The following is a 20,078-nucleotide window of genomic DNA, read 5'->3' as shown; positions in this document are numbered from 1 at the left end:
TCATAAACACAATGTTATAGGTGCATCAAAAGCGCGTGATTGTCAAATTTTTCTTATTTCAAATGTGTTCCCATATTAGGACATGGAGATGAGAAAGAACATCACACTGAAGTTTATAATTTTAAATTCACAAACATTGACATTCGATGGTTCACCGCTAAAAAAATATTTTAAAGCGAAGCCAACAAGCAATTAATCTCACTAATGTGTTTGAATACTGTTGAATCAAAATATTGGCATATAGACAATGTCGTGCTCAATATGTCCGCCCGGCAGGGATCATTTGGGCTTACAATAAAGGGGATTTAGAGCAACATCGAAAGCAATCAAATTGCAGCTTTCCCAATCGATATACAGAAATATTCAAACAACACATGTAGAAATAATATATCAATCGCGCGGTTGCTGTTTTGCTAAAAACGAACCCAAACTCTGACGCCTGGTTTGATATCAAGTGACGGATTGAATAAATACTAGCATTATCGTTAGGTACACGAAAATATTAATTTATTTAGGGTTTTCACACAAATATAACTGTCTTCTTTGTCAAGGTACTCGAAGTCAAGTCGTACATTGGCTTGTGATAACATGATCTGATCTGAACATTGCTAATCAGGGACACGGACGAGGAAGTGATCTAAAGTATAAGAAACATGCCGCGGGTGAAGGAAACATATCATTTCTGTGTACATTTAAAAGATCTGAATCTGTCAGTCTTGTCATCAACATTGTATCCGATTCTTTATTGTCAGGTGTCTACTTATATGATGGATTAAATATTAGTAAGTACAGCTTTTAAATCGAATGGTTAACATTTATATCATTGATTGCTTATCGAGTATAACCTGTATATGATACTTCACAAATCACAAAGTTTGACTTTAATACAATTATGGACAACAATATCGTGTATGAAGAAGGTACGCCAATTTGAGGCTCTACACGTGCAGATTAAGGTATGGCCATTAGAATTCCAGGGGGAACCATGATGGTACTTTCATGACGTATCTGCCTCCAGTTAGTTGATTTTCCAAACAGTTTTGCAAAGAAAAAGACAATGCGTTGGGATGTTTCCTGATCACACTGAAGACGGTTCTGATATAATGAAAATGTACGTAGTTTGGTATCCCCCAAGTCTACCACATTGATTCCTATTAGTATTATGATTTGCCACTCATCATATTTGGGTATCTCATTAATACCTTTTATTAGGAATGCTTCGTGTTTGTTTCATCGCTCCTTTTCACAGTGCCTCATATACATTTCTATCATCCTCCCCTTTCGCATCGGGTCATGAATCTGTTTGCAGTGTGGTATGCTTCACGTCCATTTTTTACATTATGTTATTCCTGTTATCTGAGTTTATAAGACATATGTTTTTATGTTAACAAAATTACGTTTGCATGACGAATTAGTGTTGCGCAATCAGAAAAGCTCGCCAGTCTGGTACATCTAGGGAAGCTGATGAATTCTCTGATTGCTAAACTGAAATCATAGATCTTAACAAGTTGGATTTCCGCACATTTTGTTCACGAGGAAAAGGCATCGAACGATCAAAGTAAAACCCTTTGTACTTAACAATCTTTATGTCTTTCCTCGTTTAGCTGGAGCATTAAAATTACAGGTCTCGTAACTTACAATGAGCGACACTGCAGATATCTGATGTTTGGTAATAAACTGTAGAATGGACATCTTTAAGTACTGTGTCCGTGAAAGATAATTTAACTGATATTGTTATCTGGAAAAAAAACTAATGACGTTCTGTCCAGACATAAATATCATTAGGAGTGAAAATACTTACGCTGTACTGGTCGCCATAGCTCTCTGTATATTTAGGGTCAACGGTGCAAGGCAAAATGGCGGTTGATCCGGAAATGACCTTAACAGTTATTGGTGTTTCGTCGATAACTCGGTCGTCTTGAGCAAATCCTGAAACAACAATATATGTGTACAATGAAGAAATCACGTGATTCAACGTATGTTTTACTTCAAAATATAGTGTTGTAACATTGTTACTTCCAATTTAAACTAAGCGTTGGATGTTATATTAGTGAGATATTAAGCTATTGGGAAGAGATTTGCTGTTCAGAGAGAATATTACGACATCAATATAATATTATCATTGTCATGGTAACACGCATTCGTATGACGTATCACCGCATTTAGAAGAGCACTTTCTGAGTTGTAAGATATGTTAATTTTGCAACATCGTTAAGAATGGTCAATACTGAGTACAAATGATGCTTATTATTCTAACATGGGCAATCTTGACCTAAGCCGACTTACTTACGATACGTCGGCAGGACTGTAAGAACTATAGGCTGATAATAATTATCGCACATTAGAGTTCTCTCACAAAGAACGCATGTTTTATGTACTTAACGAACCTCCACGCATAAGAATTATTTTGTCAATAGTCATGTAATATTTTGTGATGAGCTTTCGTTATCCATCTATAAAAATCGGGGCTTAACAAGCATCTATTAACAGAATGTTAAATCTTGTAATTAACTTTTACATTATACTTTGATGTCGGAATACTTTGATGTCGGAAATGTTTCACTTTACAGTTTACTTATTGTCGGAAATATCTTACTTTAGAGTTTACATATAATTAATGTCGGCAATATTTCACTTTACAGTTCACGTGCTGTCGGAAATATCTTACTTTAGAGTTTACATATAATTAATGTCGGCAATATTTCACTTTACAGTTCACGTGCTGTCGGAAATATCTTACTTTACAGTTTACTTACTATCGCAAATAACTTAATTTTGCAGTTTACATATAATTAATGTCGGCAATATTTCACTTTACAGTTGACGTACTGTCGGAAATATCTTATTTTACGGTTTACTTACTGTCGGAAATATCTTACTTTACAGTTTACCTACTGTCGGAAATATCTTACTTTACGCTTTCTATATCATTAATGTCATAAAGGGACCAGCCACTGCAAGATTTACAACTGACATCGAGATTCGCATGGGAGTTAATTTGACTTCCAGAAAAAAAAGTAGCATTAACGGCACATATATCCTCGAAACTAGAGTTGTCATACGAAAGATGCGACAGTGTCCGGCAGATCGACGGCCACTGTTAGCGAGTAATTTGGATTGCTATGGCCTTGTAGAATGTTGCTAAAACTTAAAGGATTCTTTTGCCAGTGACGGACAGTATTCCAAATGTATCGACATTGACCCCGCATCTGACCCCGCGCTTGTCCGAACACAGTGATTTGTGTACTGTTGTGATAACACAACCGCCCGAAGGAGGGGGGTTCGCGAGATAACGTACGGCACAATCTGGTGGTAATAAATGTAAATGACGAGTGCTTCCTTTGATCTCTCTCCCATCTGTCATACAATTTTGCATTCATTAAAAAAACAATTTACAGTGAATGACAACTCTCATATGCTTGATACGTAGGGTTTATAACAATTATACTAAAAGTATATGGGCCCGTAGACATACTATTTAAGAACTAGTAATTGCATTTAAGACAACCAATTTGATTTAGACATATTTTATCACAAGGGAAAAGATTGGGCACACGTTTTTAAAAATAAGATATGCCTCTTTCATAATATTTACATAATTAGCGTTTATTCAACATAACAATTGAAACACGTACAAAAGACAGAGAGAAGCTTCAGGAGTTGTGGACCGAGAGAAACAACTGTACATTTTCTTTGCAGCTGAGGTGGGAGCTCCCGTTTAACAACAATACTATATCAGGAAACAGTTTGTTTTTACAAATTTCACTTTTGTTATGAAACATTATATTCCTTGCAGTTTGATAAGGTGGACATTCTTTTAAGTAACTGATAAACGTTTTCACACGGAGAACTACAGTGACAGTCAGGGCTGCCAAATAAACCAATTCTAAATACGTCATAATTCAACTGAGAGCCTAAGTAGCGTAATTGTGTAAGCAATATATTGCTCGTCCTTAAAACACAGGAAAAATATGATGGCGCACATTTTGTTTGTATTTTTGTTACTCTTAAAAGAGCTCAGAGAATCAATTACAAGGTCTATGCGGGGATCCATAATAATGATACATATTCGTGTTTGTGCGTTCATTACCAGAAGAAGATTAGAAACGTTAAAGGCTAACAATGGACTGATCTGGTTTTCAGTGTAAATAATAATGATAATAGTTATTTCTCCATTGAATCTATGATATTAAATATTGGAATGATGATGTTTAGCATTGGAATGGGGATGTTTAGTATCGGGAAGATGATGTGAAGTATTGGAAAGATGATGTTTAGTATCGAAAGAAGATGTTTAGTATTTGAAAGATGATGTATAGTATTGGAATGATGATGTTTAGCATTGGAATGGTGATGTTTAATATGGGAATTATGGTGTTTAGCATTGGAATAGTGATGTTTAATATGGGAATTATGGTGTTTAGCATTGGAAAGATGATGTTTAGTATTATAATACTGCTGCTGGATCACCATGATCATGGTATGGTCTAATTTAGCATAAAACCACAAAAATATTCCTAAAGCTCGTGTGTACGACTAATATCATTACAAATGACTAAATCAAACGAATCACGCTTTTCATTAAAATTTTAATGCTTCCCAATGACATGGACTAGTAATAGTGCTTTTCTATAGACATAGCTTTTCGTTTAATAGTAATGTTTGTGATACAACGTTTTCAAAACATCAAAAGAATTAAACGTTGAATGTAATATGATGCTGTGTTTGCTTTGCTTGTTTAATATGCACTACATTATTCTCAACGTTCCACCGTTGTTTACGATGTCACCAAGCATCCAAGTCTAACTGCGCAATCCACGTAGGCGCATGTCGAAACAAAAACATCGGTTGCTGGGACCAGCTTTAATCCAGAATCCCAAGAAAGTGGCATGATGCATGCTGCCCTTACAAAACTTCACCCAGAATAATTGAATATAAATAAATATAGTAGTCTAATGACAGGAGTACCGCTGTGCGGCGTAGGGCAACAAACATTTACACCAGGTGACACTCACTGATTTTCAGTGATTCATTCATATAATTTTCAACGCTATTTTGCCTTTTACGCCCAATGAAATTTATTTCGACAGATAATCCAGACTGATTATTATCTGGCTTTGACGTTTCATATTACAAGTTATGCTACGCAAAGTGATACCCTCATTTGAACCTAAGTCCAACTTATTCGTATTTTAGAATCACAAAATCACATAATTTAGAAAACTCTAAAAGTCACCTGTTATGCGCATGTATGATGGGCATAACTAGTGTCACACAAAGTATTATACAGTTTAATATTGAGCGAAACAGAAATCTACCTTCATTTGAACAGACTCTTGCACTGGACATGCAAAATACAGAAATTTATACTAAATCCTAAATAACAAAAGGCACGAGTTTAGAGCATACACAGTTTTATGAAACAATACCGAACGGTTTATAAATTATGCAACTGAAACGAAACACGACGGACAAATAGACGAAGTCCGTTTGTATATTCCCCGCAAAACCTTCGATACTAACAACTTTTGTTTGCAAACAGATTAAATGTGTCTTCTTCAAAATCACAGAACCATTCTATAAGTACGTTGGGAATGACTCTTATACCTTCGTGACATGATTGTATCCTGTTGGTTATTAACTGTAGTTTGTACAATATGGGCAGTGCTGTCGAATTTGTACAATGTCAATAGTACCGTTGTGGATATGAACTCCAAGCATCTCATATTCCGAATTCGCTGGATTAATCATCATAACAATAATAACGAAGCATCGTTAACGCTTCAACTCCTAATCATGTGGAGTAAACACAATGAGATACACTTAGTTTCCTTCACTTGCTATTTCGAATCTGCGTCTCCATGACACCGAGATATAGCCATGATCTGAGATCGTGATCCAGCATTTACTGAGGCTACAGATGGCCAGGGTGTGAGTCGAGCTTGAAGTGTCAGGAAGACCACTCGACTATGGCACTCGATCAATGGGCACAGGAAACAATCACTCACAACAATCAACACATAACTAGCATATCACCCTGTCCTACTTGTAAATAGCATTGGAAATAATGCGGCCCTAGCGTGCCAACATTTCATACACTCGGGTTTCGGGGCTCATAACCCCAGACGCAAACACGTGTCCAACAGCAACCATTAGTGGGCGCCATTTTGGGAACTATTTGCCGGACGCCCATCTTCTATTACCGTGTGTCAATCACATACGATAAGCGACGTGCTCGCTTCAACAATCGGGCCAAATTGATAGATTGTAAAAACAAATCTAGGTTGGACTGGGATCGATCTCATTCCGATTGGTTTTCCGGTTTATGAGGAGCGCAATACAGCGAAATGCTAGGGAACTATCCAAGCGAGGCTACAGCTAATAGTGAGCCTAACTGTAAGCGTCTCTGATACAGGCCACCGTCAGTTGATAAAGTCATCTATTGCTAACATAACATAAGAGAGTCAGGCAGAAAATCACCAGGGTCGAACGCAGGACAGATACGGCAGATAACGAGGAGGTAGAAATTGCATTCACAACATGTGCTCAGATGAACCAGTTGCTTCTGGATGGTCATGACAAAAAGCATGTTTTATCGCTGTTTATATCCCATAAGTTTGTAAATGTCAAAACAGCTTTTAGCGAAATTAGGCAAAATGTCGATCTAGATCGCAACAATTTATCACTGTTGTTAGCTACATGACCTCATCACTGGGTCAACAAATCATTGATCCAATAATACAGTGTCTTTATCAACCTGACTTCTTCAGTGCTACAGTCTCCATCTCTGGTCGCACGATCTAATGTTCTCTGACAACTTCTCTGAACTGAGCTTGCGTGTGTCGAAACCATCATGCCTCCCATTGCTTTGCTCTGTGCGAAAACTAGTCTAAAGTAAGCCTCGAAGTGCCGGGCAAGGAAATAGAAGCTAATGAACGAAAGACAAGACGACCAGTGAATGATCTTTCTTTCGACGCCAATTTTCAGTTTAATAGATCTTCTTGCTTTAATACCAACGACTAAAAGACTTCTTTTAAACTGATTCCAAGATTTCACCAACATCTCATAGTTACATTAGTCGCTCCTGATTCTCAATAGATTAAACTTTCAAGTCAAGGTAAAAAAATCAAGATATTTCTTTGGATTCTTCCAGTCTTTCTGAACTCATAAGAGAAAATCTGATATACATCTTTAAAACGGTGTGTATAAAGTCAACATCAAGAATTGATTTTATACTTCGTGTCGTTTATATAGAGACATTACTGGTCTATTTCAAACATGTACAAATTTTAGCAGAGGTTTTGTACGAAAATGGTTTGCGATTCAATTCCCTCGAGTGGTTGTATATTATTCTGTCTGTTGAGCAATCGACAACGCCAACGTTACCCGGGCTGCAGGATGAGCCACCAGTCGCCTGCTGTGGTACGCGCATGGATTTTCGCAATCTGTGAGATGCAGTTTTTCCTGACCTGTATGCTGGGCGGCGGATATTAAGTAAACGCTATTCCCGGCCTGTTGCTTAGAAAGACGAAAGCGTATTAGGTCACTTTCCATGACATCCTCATGGAAAGACAATGATGTCCTCACAAAACCGGAAAGAGTTATAGGTACCTGAACACCTACTTCTTATACAACACCGTAATATTTGTATTTGCGTTTTTATTAAACGCAAAATTGTATCAAAACTTTAAAATGTAAATGAGATCCTATTGTTCGCATGAGATTTGATTAACGCTTAACGCAAACGCTTTTGTTTTTGCATGTTTCATTTAGCCCAGTTGTAAGTTGCATGAAATGCAAAAACATTCATAACTATGACGGCAATGTAACTATACTATTTTTAATTCAAATGTAAAAAAATAACTGTCGGTAGTTTCTTCATTAACAGATATTATGAATGCTACATGCGATCACTCTATTCCATTACTACCGCCTCAGCCATGTTTATAAGCCTTGTGCGCCCTTACACGCTCTGCCATTACAACGGGTTACGTTTTATCAGTCTTGAAGAACATGACAAGGTCTAGTGTACCATTTGTATTGGAGACATAATTCTAAGTGGGACCGTTTGTCTGGTCTCCAGTCAAATCTCTGCTAAGAGTGGCCTGAGGAAAACTGTTTTCTAGAGACACTAAATCCTATTACCCTCACATGATGCTTTCAACCATTACAGTCGGACCAATTCTCTCATAAACAGTTATAAAGTAAATTGATCTGTTTATTGGCTTATTCCAATTCAGAGCGCAATGTCGTGGTATTACAGGACATAAACAGTCACGATGTTGCGACGATGTTTTACAAGCAGAAAATTGCTCAGGGCTGTAACAGAGGACTCTGCATAGCCGTGGATGTAGTGCGCGGATAAGGCGAGTAACTCGTTGCTGCCCTTCACGAAGCTAATGTGTCTCTAATTCTCCCAATCTCACAAACGCGGGGCCTCATCCTGACTGTGTATTTGAGCGTTCCAGGGACAATTTGCTCAATGTATTCAGATCACAGCTGAATCGGATTGCATCCAGGCGTCGCTAAGCCAGATTTACAACTTGGTCTCTAAGCCCCTTTTCTGTGTGTCCAAAAAGAAGCCGCGGCAGAAATATAATGCGTTTCCTCTCCGTGATGAAGATTTGGACATCCTTTCAGTTGATTCCTTTCACGCAAGAGCAGTTTTTATACCTTTGAAGGAACACTCATTACGGTAATAGCCCATAAAAGCTGCAAGTCAACTCCTGAACAATACGCAACTAGTATGTAAGAGCAAACAGTTAACTTCAGGCATAACAGTTCCATATGCGATAACAATTTTGTGGAACATCATGTTTAATGCTTTCATGGCCATTCAGTTAAAGGCCCGTTTAAAAAATCTCTGTTTTATCGCCGTTTGTCCATATAGTACATTATAAATGGGAAAACGTAAATGTCACGGAATATAGACACCCACACTCGGTTTCTTATTGTAGATGTATTTTGCGTCTGTACGAAGGACACATTGTGTCGTTTGCTGTGCCATCATGTCAGTTCCATGGGTAAAACGGCGAGATTATAACTGAGTATGTTGTCACAGTGATGTAATATGATATTTAACAATGTATAAATAAACGAACGTATAATTGTAAAGCACAAAAGCAAGGTTACTGGGCCCAAAACACCGAAGGCTTGTTTGTACTGTCACTGTCATGACAGAAGCCTTCTGCTGACTCTAATAGGAAAGGACGTTTGTAAAAAAAACCTTAATTCCTCATTATGCGGTCTTACATCCCCAGTCTGCCTAACCTAACGTAGGGATATTTTTCAACAGGCGTTTTGTCGCGTGCAGGACGTCAAGATTTACTGTGTTTCAGTACTTGGGGAGATCTTAAATGCATTTCTACGACGTTTACAAAACTGTCAATCTGTCGCCGCAAGCAACCGAATTAAAGTAGAGTTTCTCTAAACTTTTAAACCATAACGTTCTGGTTATTGCCTTATATTGCAAGGCTGATGAGTGTCGCTAGTCTAGAGCGCCATGTCTTGAATTAAATGAAGCATTTTAGAAAGTTAGTGTAAAGCTATGATTTATTGTCCAAAACTGCCACTAACGGACTAGTGAGCACAAGCAGATGACAACAGGAAGATAGCTCACATAACCTGCGTTGTGGAAACCATTACCAATGTTCTTCCTTCCAAGGTCATGGTGAGATATTCTACAAGGTACTGTGGTGACTCATAGAGATAAAAGCGACAAAACCATTCCTATAGTCATAAGGGATCACAAGCTAAGAGTCTGTTGTGCGATTCCAACTAACATTACTTGACGTAAACTACTAAAATACACACCGCAATCCCGTTTTTGAAGATTCAAGGTTACCGCCGAGAGATGATCTTAAAAGTTAGGTTTTTCGATTTCTTTGAGATATTTCCCATAACTGAACTTGTCGTGTTCATGTTTTGTTAACATTTTGACAAAGTTTTTAACAATCATGGCGACCTAATGTTATATTCAACAAGAAAGTGATGACTTTAGAAAATCGTAAATATCAAAAAGCGTCCAATAACAGGTTTCCTATTCTTTCACAGCCACTTTCCAACCATTAACCTTTTTCACATATTACCGTAATAAGCAGTTATCTCGACAACATGTTATTTCTAATACTCTTTGACATTCGAATATATATTGTGAAAGTTAATGGATTGCAAATCGCACGATATGTCTGGCAACATAACTACCGGAGGCCACTGCGTGTCCGCATGTACGCCATGAAGGATGCCAGTAATAGTTAGTATATCGTCCATGGCATTATTATAAACCAAGCCATTTTCTGAAACCCAAGTTTAATGCTTGTAGGTGTTCACTACAACAGTCGAATACTGGCATGTATAGATGTTATAGATTTACTGTATAACGTTGAAACGTTGCATGCGGTTTTCCCCGAAAGCATTGTATACCGTCATTAGGGTCACCTGAACTATCGTAAAATTTCACGGTCTTTTCGAACCTGGTTGAGTCAACAGCGTTCAAAATTTCTTTGTCTTTCTATTCGGAGAGAGTCATGCCCAAAGCAACATCACACACACACACGTCATCATACAGAAGCCCACGCAGTAATACCCTTAATTGAATGTGATTAAGATGCCTCTGTCCCATTACAGCTTAAAAATATATCGTTTGATTATAAATAGTAAATTCAATATTAACCAGAAACCGGATAACGTATTGTCATCCTTCTTGGAACATTTTAATTGACTTTCTTTTAAGCTCTTAACATTTCTTGATGATAAGTGTATAATGTATGATTTTGAGGGATAAATCTCCAAGTATCTTGCTAAATTAGCCCGCTTCAGGTACACAGTTATATCCTGTGTAACGTTATCAAGGCTTACACACAATGTTACAATACATAAACAATATATACAATCTTACAATACACATACAGTACGTCTCATATACAATACAATACACTATGAGGGTAGAATTATTGTTTATATATTAGATATGAATAATATTTATATTTTCATCGAACGAAGCGTGGTTTATTTCACGATAAAACATTGTTCTATACAGACGTCATTTATGCAGATTCGAACATGCGCTCGCAACTTGATGCCGTCGTAAATTGGATGCTGTATTCTTTAGAGGGAAGTATCGAGTGAGTTGTTCACCATAGATGTAGCTGGATAGCGCAGATGAACGCAATGGCCAAACGACCCTTCTCCATCCCTCCTGCAGTGTTCGAGTCAGTTCATAAAGTGTTGCAGGCCGTGGTTGACGGTGCCGATTTCAAATCTGGCGATCTGCGTGTTTGAGGAAGCACAGTTACGTTGTTTTTGGCTGAAAAGACTCCGGTGACGCGAGACATGTTCGGCTTGGCGCTATCATATCACTTGGATGTCAGTGGCAGGAAGGAGGTGTTACTAAAAAATTTCGTCCCTGTAACGTAAAGCCGTCAGATTACCCTGCACGTGGACAAGATTCGTACATCATGACACGTCCTCCACCAGCAGTCTACTTGACGTACACGATTACGGGCAAAACGTTCGTCAACACGTCCGTACCCACGGATTTGGCCATCACGTCTTTGCAAGAGTAAACGTGTTTCATCACAAACCACATTCATCTCCAATGCCGTAGACTCCAGATCTGAACGTTAGTACACCAACGAACGCGTTGAAGGCGGCGATGACGTCGTTACGACGTAGCCAAAAGTAAGGTCTCCTGGCTCTCAGCTCAACCTGGCGAAGACGATTCTGTACGGTCTGTCCTCGCACGCTGGCAGCTGTGTGTTCGGCCGTGACATTCCGATCACGTAAATGCAGTATCCGTATGTACCGATCTTTGGCAGGTGTAGTGACCCATAATGTTGAAATAGCGCAACGAGACGTGAAATTGTACTGGGTGACATTTAGACGACGGGCAACTGATGTCTGAGACTCTTTAGTCTTAAGCCGGCCTATGGCGATATTGTGTGATGCAGGTTTAAATCGTGGCATAGTTAAGTTAGTTCAAAATTTCAAAACCATATAACAAGTTTGTTGACAAATCTTTTCTTTTTGTATTTGCACTCGGAAACGTTTAAGATGGCGTTTGGGAGATGTGTCAGAAATTTGTGCACAACGCACCAAAATTGAATATATCATAACACAATGGCACATTCCTGTACCAAATACCGTATACATAGATGATCCATTCCGTATTTCATTAATTGTGAAGGTATTTGGTAAAAGAAACAATATTTATTGTAATGCAATCGGTTATGACTTTTTTGGGAGAGTGTATCTTACAATACACATGTTACAATTATACAATGATACAATACATACTGAGTATACAATGTGTATCCTATAACGTACAATACTTCACTACTGCGTGTGTATTGATTGTCATTGGAACTGTCACTGCGAAACAAACCAAGGATCATAACGAGCCCCAAATCTTGTATTCGAACCTATGACCCGCGGATTGAGCATGCTGTTGAAATGGAAACTGACGAGACGGGTTGAAGGTTTTAAACAGTTCAAAGCCTAGTTCCCTTGGATGTGAGATGAAACCTGTTCACTTATACATCATGATTTTCTGTGATGATGTCATTGTGTGTTTAATTTACACTGCCTGGTCGACTGAAGAATGCGGCCGAGGAACATAAATTACGTCTGTACAAAGATCTGGGGCACGTTCCACAACACGATCTTAGCGTTAAGATTATCCCAATTCTTTAACATAGACTTTCGACAGTCGTAGCTTCACGATCGCTTTGTGGAACGGGGCCCAGGCTTTTTAGGACAAGACATTTGTGTATTAATGTATATGTATAAGCAGTGAAAGTACTCCCCGGTCACAACATTACTTTATGAACGTGAAGCAGTTTACCTTGTCAGTATTCACATTTCTAAACAGGATGAAGTCAAAAAAAGTTAAAAAATGTTCAGTGATCACTCGTGACTTCTGAGTGTACCTTCCTACATCGAGGGAAAAGAAAACTTAACCAACACCCCAGAACTTGCAGCCAAGGCACGTCTGTTCATATCCGCTGTAGAATCATGCTGTGCCTAATATGGCCCCCAGTATTTTCATCGTAAGCTGAATTCTAAACTACTCCCTGTGGTGAAATTATTCGACAAATATAAAGCCATTAAAATGCATGTGTACACAGAGGCTGACACGGGGCCGTGGATTTATTCCATTTAGCACGTGCAGCATACGGTCTTCAATCTCCATTATAATACAGCTTTTCTCTCTTGGTTGTGTTCCGGGGTTATATATATTAGCATCAATCTCTGAAGAGCCTTTGAAGGGTAAACCCATCGCGGAAATGCATCTAATAACACAATGATGCCATTACAATAGTACCACTGCACTAGTTTCATACATTTGATATTTAAGTGCAATTATGTAATTGACTTAGAAGTACTTCGAACTCTAGAGGGTCAAGCCGCGGGTTACTGTCGAGCCGTGGAAGTATCCTAAACAATATAGCCAAATATGACAATGTTCGTTTATAAAAAAATGTATACTAATTGTATTTTCCATATTATAACAGTAACTATTATTTTTCTTCCTATAAATGGTTCACTAGATCCCTGTTTTCAATAATCATATAATCATACTGCTTCAGCATGATAGTGTTTGGAATCAAGAATGTCTTAACATGTATATATTTGTGTGAGTGAATGAGTGAGTATGGTTTTACGCCACTTTAAGCAATATTTCAGTTATATCACAGCAGGGGACACCAGAAATTGGCTTCACGAGCTGTACCCGTGTGACTAGCGAACGCTTTTACCGCCAGGCAACATCACCGACCCTGAATATCTTTGAAGCGTTAATTAACATTTCGTGGTTTTCGTGTGAAGAGTTTGTTCTTTTGTTGTTTCACGCCGCACTCAGCAACAGTATAGCTATATGCCAGCGATCTGTAAATAATCGAGTCTAGACCAAACAGTCCAGTGATTGACGTCGTGAGCATCGATCCACGCAGTTGGGAAACGATTAAGTGCAATCAGCTAAATCACCAAGCCTGACCAACCAATCCATTTGGTCGCCTCTTTCGACAAGCTTGGGTTGCAAGGGACCTATATTCTTTTCCGGAACTTGAAGATATTTGAACACACGCTTTGTGCCACATGCTACAGTTCGTTACAGCTAAACCGACACATGAAGCTTGTTTGACACAGTTACACAATTTATATACTCAGTGGAAGCATAATTATTTTATGAAATAAGAATGACCCAGAAAGATGATTCATAATCGATCAGATGTGGCCAGGTTTTTTCTATAGTACAACCTCTGATTGTTTATAACTACAAAGAAACATTCCATCATTAAGTAACATCTAAAGGCAGAAGTGCCCTTTCTGAGATCACAACAGCTCTCGGTGCCCTTTCCCCGTGTTTTCTATATTATAACAACGGGACTTCTTCCATGCCTGTAGCATGCTTCATCCTTCACTGACCTCGGGGCGTGTTGCTTGACATTTTTTGCCGGGCTAATTGGTTGAGTGTGCTCAGATCGAACATGAACTAGCTACTTTTTCTCGGATCAATTTTGTACCATGTCTCATTCTTTTCAAGTGAAGGATAAATTTGCTTTGTTGGGGAAGGGATGCGCCTACCTAATATCATCATTGGTGTCATTTTAGGATATTCATTAGGGGCTATTGGAGACCGAGTTGATGCCGGGTGTGTTCCTGGACCAAAGTCTTATTTAATACTTGTTAAAGGTCAAAACATGACAATATGCTGCAAGCTGGGGAGGTTGTAATCCTGCGAGATCCCTTGACGTTAATGCTGTAACACTCACCAACAAAATGTTTGACATTGTTGTGAACCATGGCTCATGCCAAACAACTCGTTCAGTTACCAAAACGAGTGTATGTACAGACAGTGTTTTACAAAGGTTTTACAAGTGTTTTCACTACTTTATGAAATTGGTTCATAACGTTCTGCACAGCGAACCATCACTGATGAACATTGTGACTCGGCTGTATGAAGGTTTAGGATGGTATTGCTTTGGAGAGACAACGGACTGTTATAGTCTGTAGAAGGTGTTTCTCAACATTGTCTACAATTTCCTTGTATTATATTTCAAATCCTCTAAATACATTTTGGTTTACCATGCTCTATTTGCTACCAGCGGTAATTGTTACTTTGGTGATTATGTTAACAATGCCACGCGTCTTATAACAGGCGACCCTCGATTGGTGACACACCAGGAAGCATCTCGAAAGGGCCTGCTTATCCGGAATATTCTCACACAATTCAAAACGAACAACAAATTATGTGATCGCATAATTAGCTACTAGAGACATGGCCATGGCCATGGCACTGTAGCTCACCTGGATATGTTGTCAACAGTTTTCAATGTCAACAAAGTCAGCCACTAAACAAAAGTTACAGATAGCATTGATATCAAATAGTTTCTGTATAAATATTGAGGACTTTAAAAACTCACACTTAAATCCGGATGATATGAACTAAATATGATACAAAAAGTAAAAGTCCGCACCTGGCGATCGTATTGAAATTCTTGGAGTTTCAGACCAGGTGCGCTAAACATGATAACCGTAGGTCATTCCAAATAATCATCAATTTATTCCTAAATCATCGAAATGTTGTAATGTTGTATATCCGATCTCGGGGTGTTTACACAATCAGTATAGTTTCACAAGCGAAATGTCCGTTATGACAGCAAAACACGGGCGTGTGGCGTGAAGCGATGGCACTCATGTGGGGAGTTGTACCCAAACGCCAAAGTGCATGAGATGGAGACAAATACATGGGCACACAAAGACGCCACGATAGTATGTACAGTCAAACCTACAACCTTCAAAATCCCTACTAAACACAATTACCAACTGAAACAATTGTGAGAGAGATAATTTATGGATGTCAACTTCGTTATTACGAGGAACACAGAGTTTCAGAGTCTAAAGAAGTAAGCATATACTCCGAAATGTTGTGTTCCTCAACATAAAGAAATTGAGATCCATAAATTCTCTCTCTTATGGGTAGCTCTTCCAAATGTCATTCTAAGACTTAAAACACTTACAGATATTGTGTTTTGGAGCAACCTGTGTGCTGTTCGTATTAATGCTGTTGTTACCATGTGGTTTCACTGTCAAAAGTACTTTCAATATTTGAAAGGTGTTCTGTTATGAAGCTACCACGTAGAGTGATACCACCCTGTTGCTGCCACTCACGATGTATCAAACCGCCGGAGTGCGAGTTTGATGCTCGTGGTAGTATCTACTTATCTCTGATCTTTCCCTGAGTCCATGTTGAAACACTCACTCAATAGCGGCGTATCTTACCTGACAGATTCGTGTTACTCTCTTTACAATCTCCACATCTCACCTTGAATCAAACTAGCGCATTCAGTAGGATATTTACTGATGTTAAATCTGAGTATATATATCCCCTCCAAAGTAAACCGGAGTAGATTTTGAAGCAAAGCATATGTATTGGTAGTTCTACGTCTAGGTAAAATGTGGTTACTTATAAGGTTTTTGTAAGTACGCATTATTATGTTAAACTTGTTTTGGGAGATAATGATTTGATTTTAGATATTGTACTTCGTGGCTGCTTTTCTGAAGATATGTTGTTGATGTACTGTTGAGTATTTGCCGTTCAAATAAATCCCACAGTATGCATTCTGTAAACTGATCTTAATCTTCAAAACATACAAAGTATTGATTCTTATCTCGACAGATCTGTGATTATTGTATTGGTGACATCAGAAATCAAATAGTCGAAGTGCTTAGGCTATAACCATGCAATACCAAAATCTCTTCGGATAAAGATGCTAACGCGTTAGTCTACTGGAACCTGCAGGTGTAAGACCTGCAAGAAAACACTTCACACGTAGAATAACTAGTTACAAGAGCCATTCTGAACTATGCCAGCATAAAACCTAACACACGGTACTAATTCTGTGTAAAGTAACTCTCACCTACCACAATTGACTATGCACAAAAAATATTATCTCCGTTGCTATTTCTAGAAAGAAAGGCCAAGCTGAAAAGAGAATGAATTAACGCCTCTCATACTCCCAGTTAAGGTGCCTGGTTGACGCTAATCAAAGATTAGTGCCGTACGAATTGACTCTATAACATCAATTTACATGATCAGATCGCTAAAGCTCCTTGCCGAGAGACGGTATTCACCAATATAAAGGTTCAAAGACGGAGGTAGACTTGGTCTGATTTCTCGGCACTCCTAACTATATTCAATAATGGTAGCTTGCAGATTTGCCAAGCAAAACTCGACCGCTTGGAGACCTTCAAAACTGCAATTAAAAGCAATTCGGTGCGACAATTGTTGGAATCTGATGGGTCAACGCGCGCAATAGACACCAGGAAATGAACAACGCACCTCTCTGACGAGCCTGACGTTGGGTGTAGGTTTCAGACAGGAAGAACATTAGGCACTGACATCTGGAGCCGACATCGGGACAAGTTTGCTGTCTGTGCCTGCTGCATGATGGGCATTGCAAATCACACATACATCTCAATGTCATATATGTTCATACTGGTTGCTGCAACAGTGACGGTGCGGTTATCAAAGCACACATAACATTTGTGATAAACACTTTGAGATGATATATGTGCGCTATCTTAACGCATTGCAAATAGCGTCTGGTGCAAACTTATTTTTAGTTTGGCTATTTATATAATGAGATGTCGTGATAAGCAATGTGCTATATGTACATAGTGACTATCACCAAAAGATCATGCGTGTCGGTTAATTACGAAAGTCTACATATAAACGGAATAGTTGTTGTCATATGCCCCCCTCTCCCCTCGTTTGCAGACTTAACGCAGTGCTTTTGCGGAATTAACTCGCTATCCTTGCAAAAGAGCCAAGGCATAGAAACACAAGATCAACTTATTTCAACTTGTATTTATTCATTGTACATAGCGTTTATTGACTACTGCTAGGCACAAAGTGCTACGACACTGAAGCTGCTGTCAGCTGTATAAATATTGCAGCCAATGATGATGTCATCAGATTGAGACACATAGACGCCAAACTCCTTCTCCCTCAATCTTGGAATTTCAGGGGAGATAAAATTTACAGAACCAAGTATGCAATTTGAGAGAATTTAAGAGTTTGGTCTAAATTTGAAATATTTAAAAACAAATACTAAATTTTGTACTAAAATATTTTTCAATTTGGCTATTGTGGCGGCTATATTGAAAATAGGATTCAAACCTCTAAAACAAATTCAGGTGTCATTGGTGGGAACAAGTGAAGCTGTAGCTTCATTGGTCATTAGTTTCTGTCTCTGATGTCTCACCTAAGTTGTTGCAGAGACTTGGCAACTCATGATGTAAATGTTAGTACTCGTGGCTGGCAAGACGCATCACACTGCAACCAACCTGTTTATCATATAATCATATGTGACTTCTCCATTACTGACAATAGCATTCGTCCTCAGTTATTCAAATATATCTGAACTACCGTGCAGCCTGCTACCAACTGGGATCACAAGTTTAAGATCATTATGGCTTCTGTGAAAGGGTATACCAAAAAGTGGAGCAATAGACAAGATGTCTTTCGGAGTGGGTCAGTGCGCGATGTTGTCATCGGTGAAATCCAAAAACAGAATGGGAATGGGAATAAACCCATTCGGTACCGGCCAGCTGTAATCTAAAGTCTGGCCCCCTTTATGTTTGTAGTTGTTGCCACTGCCAGTGCGCCAAACAACATACCAAAGATACGTAAATTAATTGTTTGAACTTTATATACGTGACACATCGATTAATGTCATATATAAGGTAATGCAAATTGAGGAAGGGAATCTGCCCAAACCACTAACCAGTACTACATGTACTCCAGTCAAGAAATGGGCTTTGTATATTCACTGAAAGTATTTGAGACAAGTGGAACTGATGAATCTAAACAAACCTCAAAGGTGTTGCTTGAAGTTTTGCTCTTTCTGAAAGAACCAGGTTTAAGGGTGTCAAAACATTGGGATTTTTGTCATCTTTGTACACCACTATCCCACATGACAAACATAGGAAACACTCCATTACTCGATCCATGGGGTATTTGTCACCAACCGTGGTGACCAAAGACATGGTACATCTTTACTATCAAATGTTCTGGACAATGTGCCAAAAATGAAAACAAATATATTAGTCTATGTGAAATTCGGTGATGGGACATTTAATAACCTGCTCCCCTCCTTGCTGATCTGTCCCTTTGTGCAAACAAGTCATAATTATTCTTGAATTGGGAAAATCAACTACTGTGGGAAAGAAGTAAAGCTTAGGTATATCGATGATCTGATATGCCCAGCACCGTGGAGATGGCTTTTGCTGACTTTCTGGAGGCACGCCATGGTATCCTAATTGTTTAGATCGATGCTCATAATGTCAATCAAAGGCTTGTCTGGTCCAGATTCGGGTATTAACAGAGTGTGGCGTTAAATAATAAACAAACAAACAAACAAAAATATATCGCTCAGTAATGGTAAAATAGACAATTCCCCTTCCACTGATTGACCCACCTGAGCTAAACTGAAAGAGACACGTGAAACCGCCTCATCTGTGTCATATTTAGATCTATCTAATTCATAAAGATTCACAGTGACACAACACTGTCTTCAAGACTATGTGAAACAGGAATGGCTTTAATTGTCCAATCAATCAACTTCGAAGATTTCAAAGAACGTCATACGACTCTAGCTCAAAAGTTATTTGATCAGCTTTGAAAAGAAACAGGTCCTTACTAAGGCTTTAAAAATGTTTTATTTTACCCATATGGAGGACATTTCCAAATTTGACACATCAGTGAAAACAATAACGTCCGCAATTCCCTTTTTTGCCATCTGTGACCATTCATGTCGTTTTTTCATGTGAACAACAAACTTGTCGCTGCATGTGTTTGTGGGTGTCGCAAACACCTAGTATCGTCACTGTTGGATAGTGATGCAATAACACATGCTTCGGATATGGTCGGAATGGTACAGTGGACTCGGCTTTCAGCAGTATGACTATGGAGAGGGTCTTAACACTTTTATTCACGACGTACAACAGGTGACATACGACTGACGATGGACGACGGACAAACTTGCCATGTCATAAGTTCACTTCGCTTTCAGCTG

The 20,078-nt window shown here is 38.7% G+C and overlaps 1 protein-coding gene across 1 annotated transcript in view; it reads right to left on the bottom strand.

The window, feature by feature from the left end:
* The window catches only part of LOC124131419 (limbic system-associated membrane protein-like), a 53,356-nt gene that overhangs the window by 21,590 nt on the left and 11,688 nt on the right, over window positions 1–20,078 (bottom strand). The window contains exon 2 of the mRNA XM_046494696.2: window positions 1,802–1,929. Within this exon, the coding sequence (XP_046350652.1) occupies window positions 1,802–1,929 (128 nt within the window). The remainder of the gene's footprint in view (window positions 1–1,801; window positions 1,930–20,078) is intronic.

This window comes from Haliotis rufescens, unplaced genomic scaffold, assembly GCF_023055435.1.
Source record: "Haliotis rufescens isolate VD_foot unplaced genomic scaffold, xgHalRufe1.0.p SCAF_1, whole genome shotgun sequence".
NCBI lineage: Eukaryota > Metazoa > Mollusca > Gastropoda > Lepetellida > Haliotidae > Haliotis > Haliotis rufescens.
This window is presented reverse-complemented; position numbering and strand designations above follow the sequence as displayed.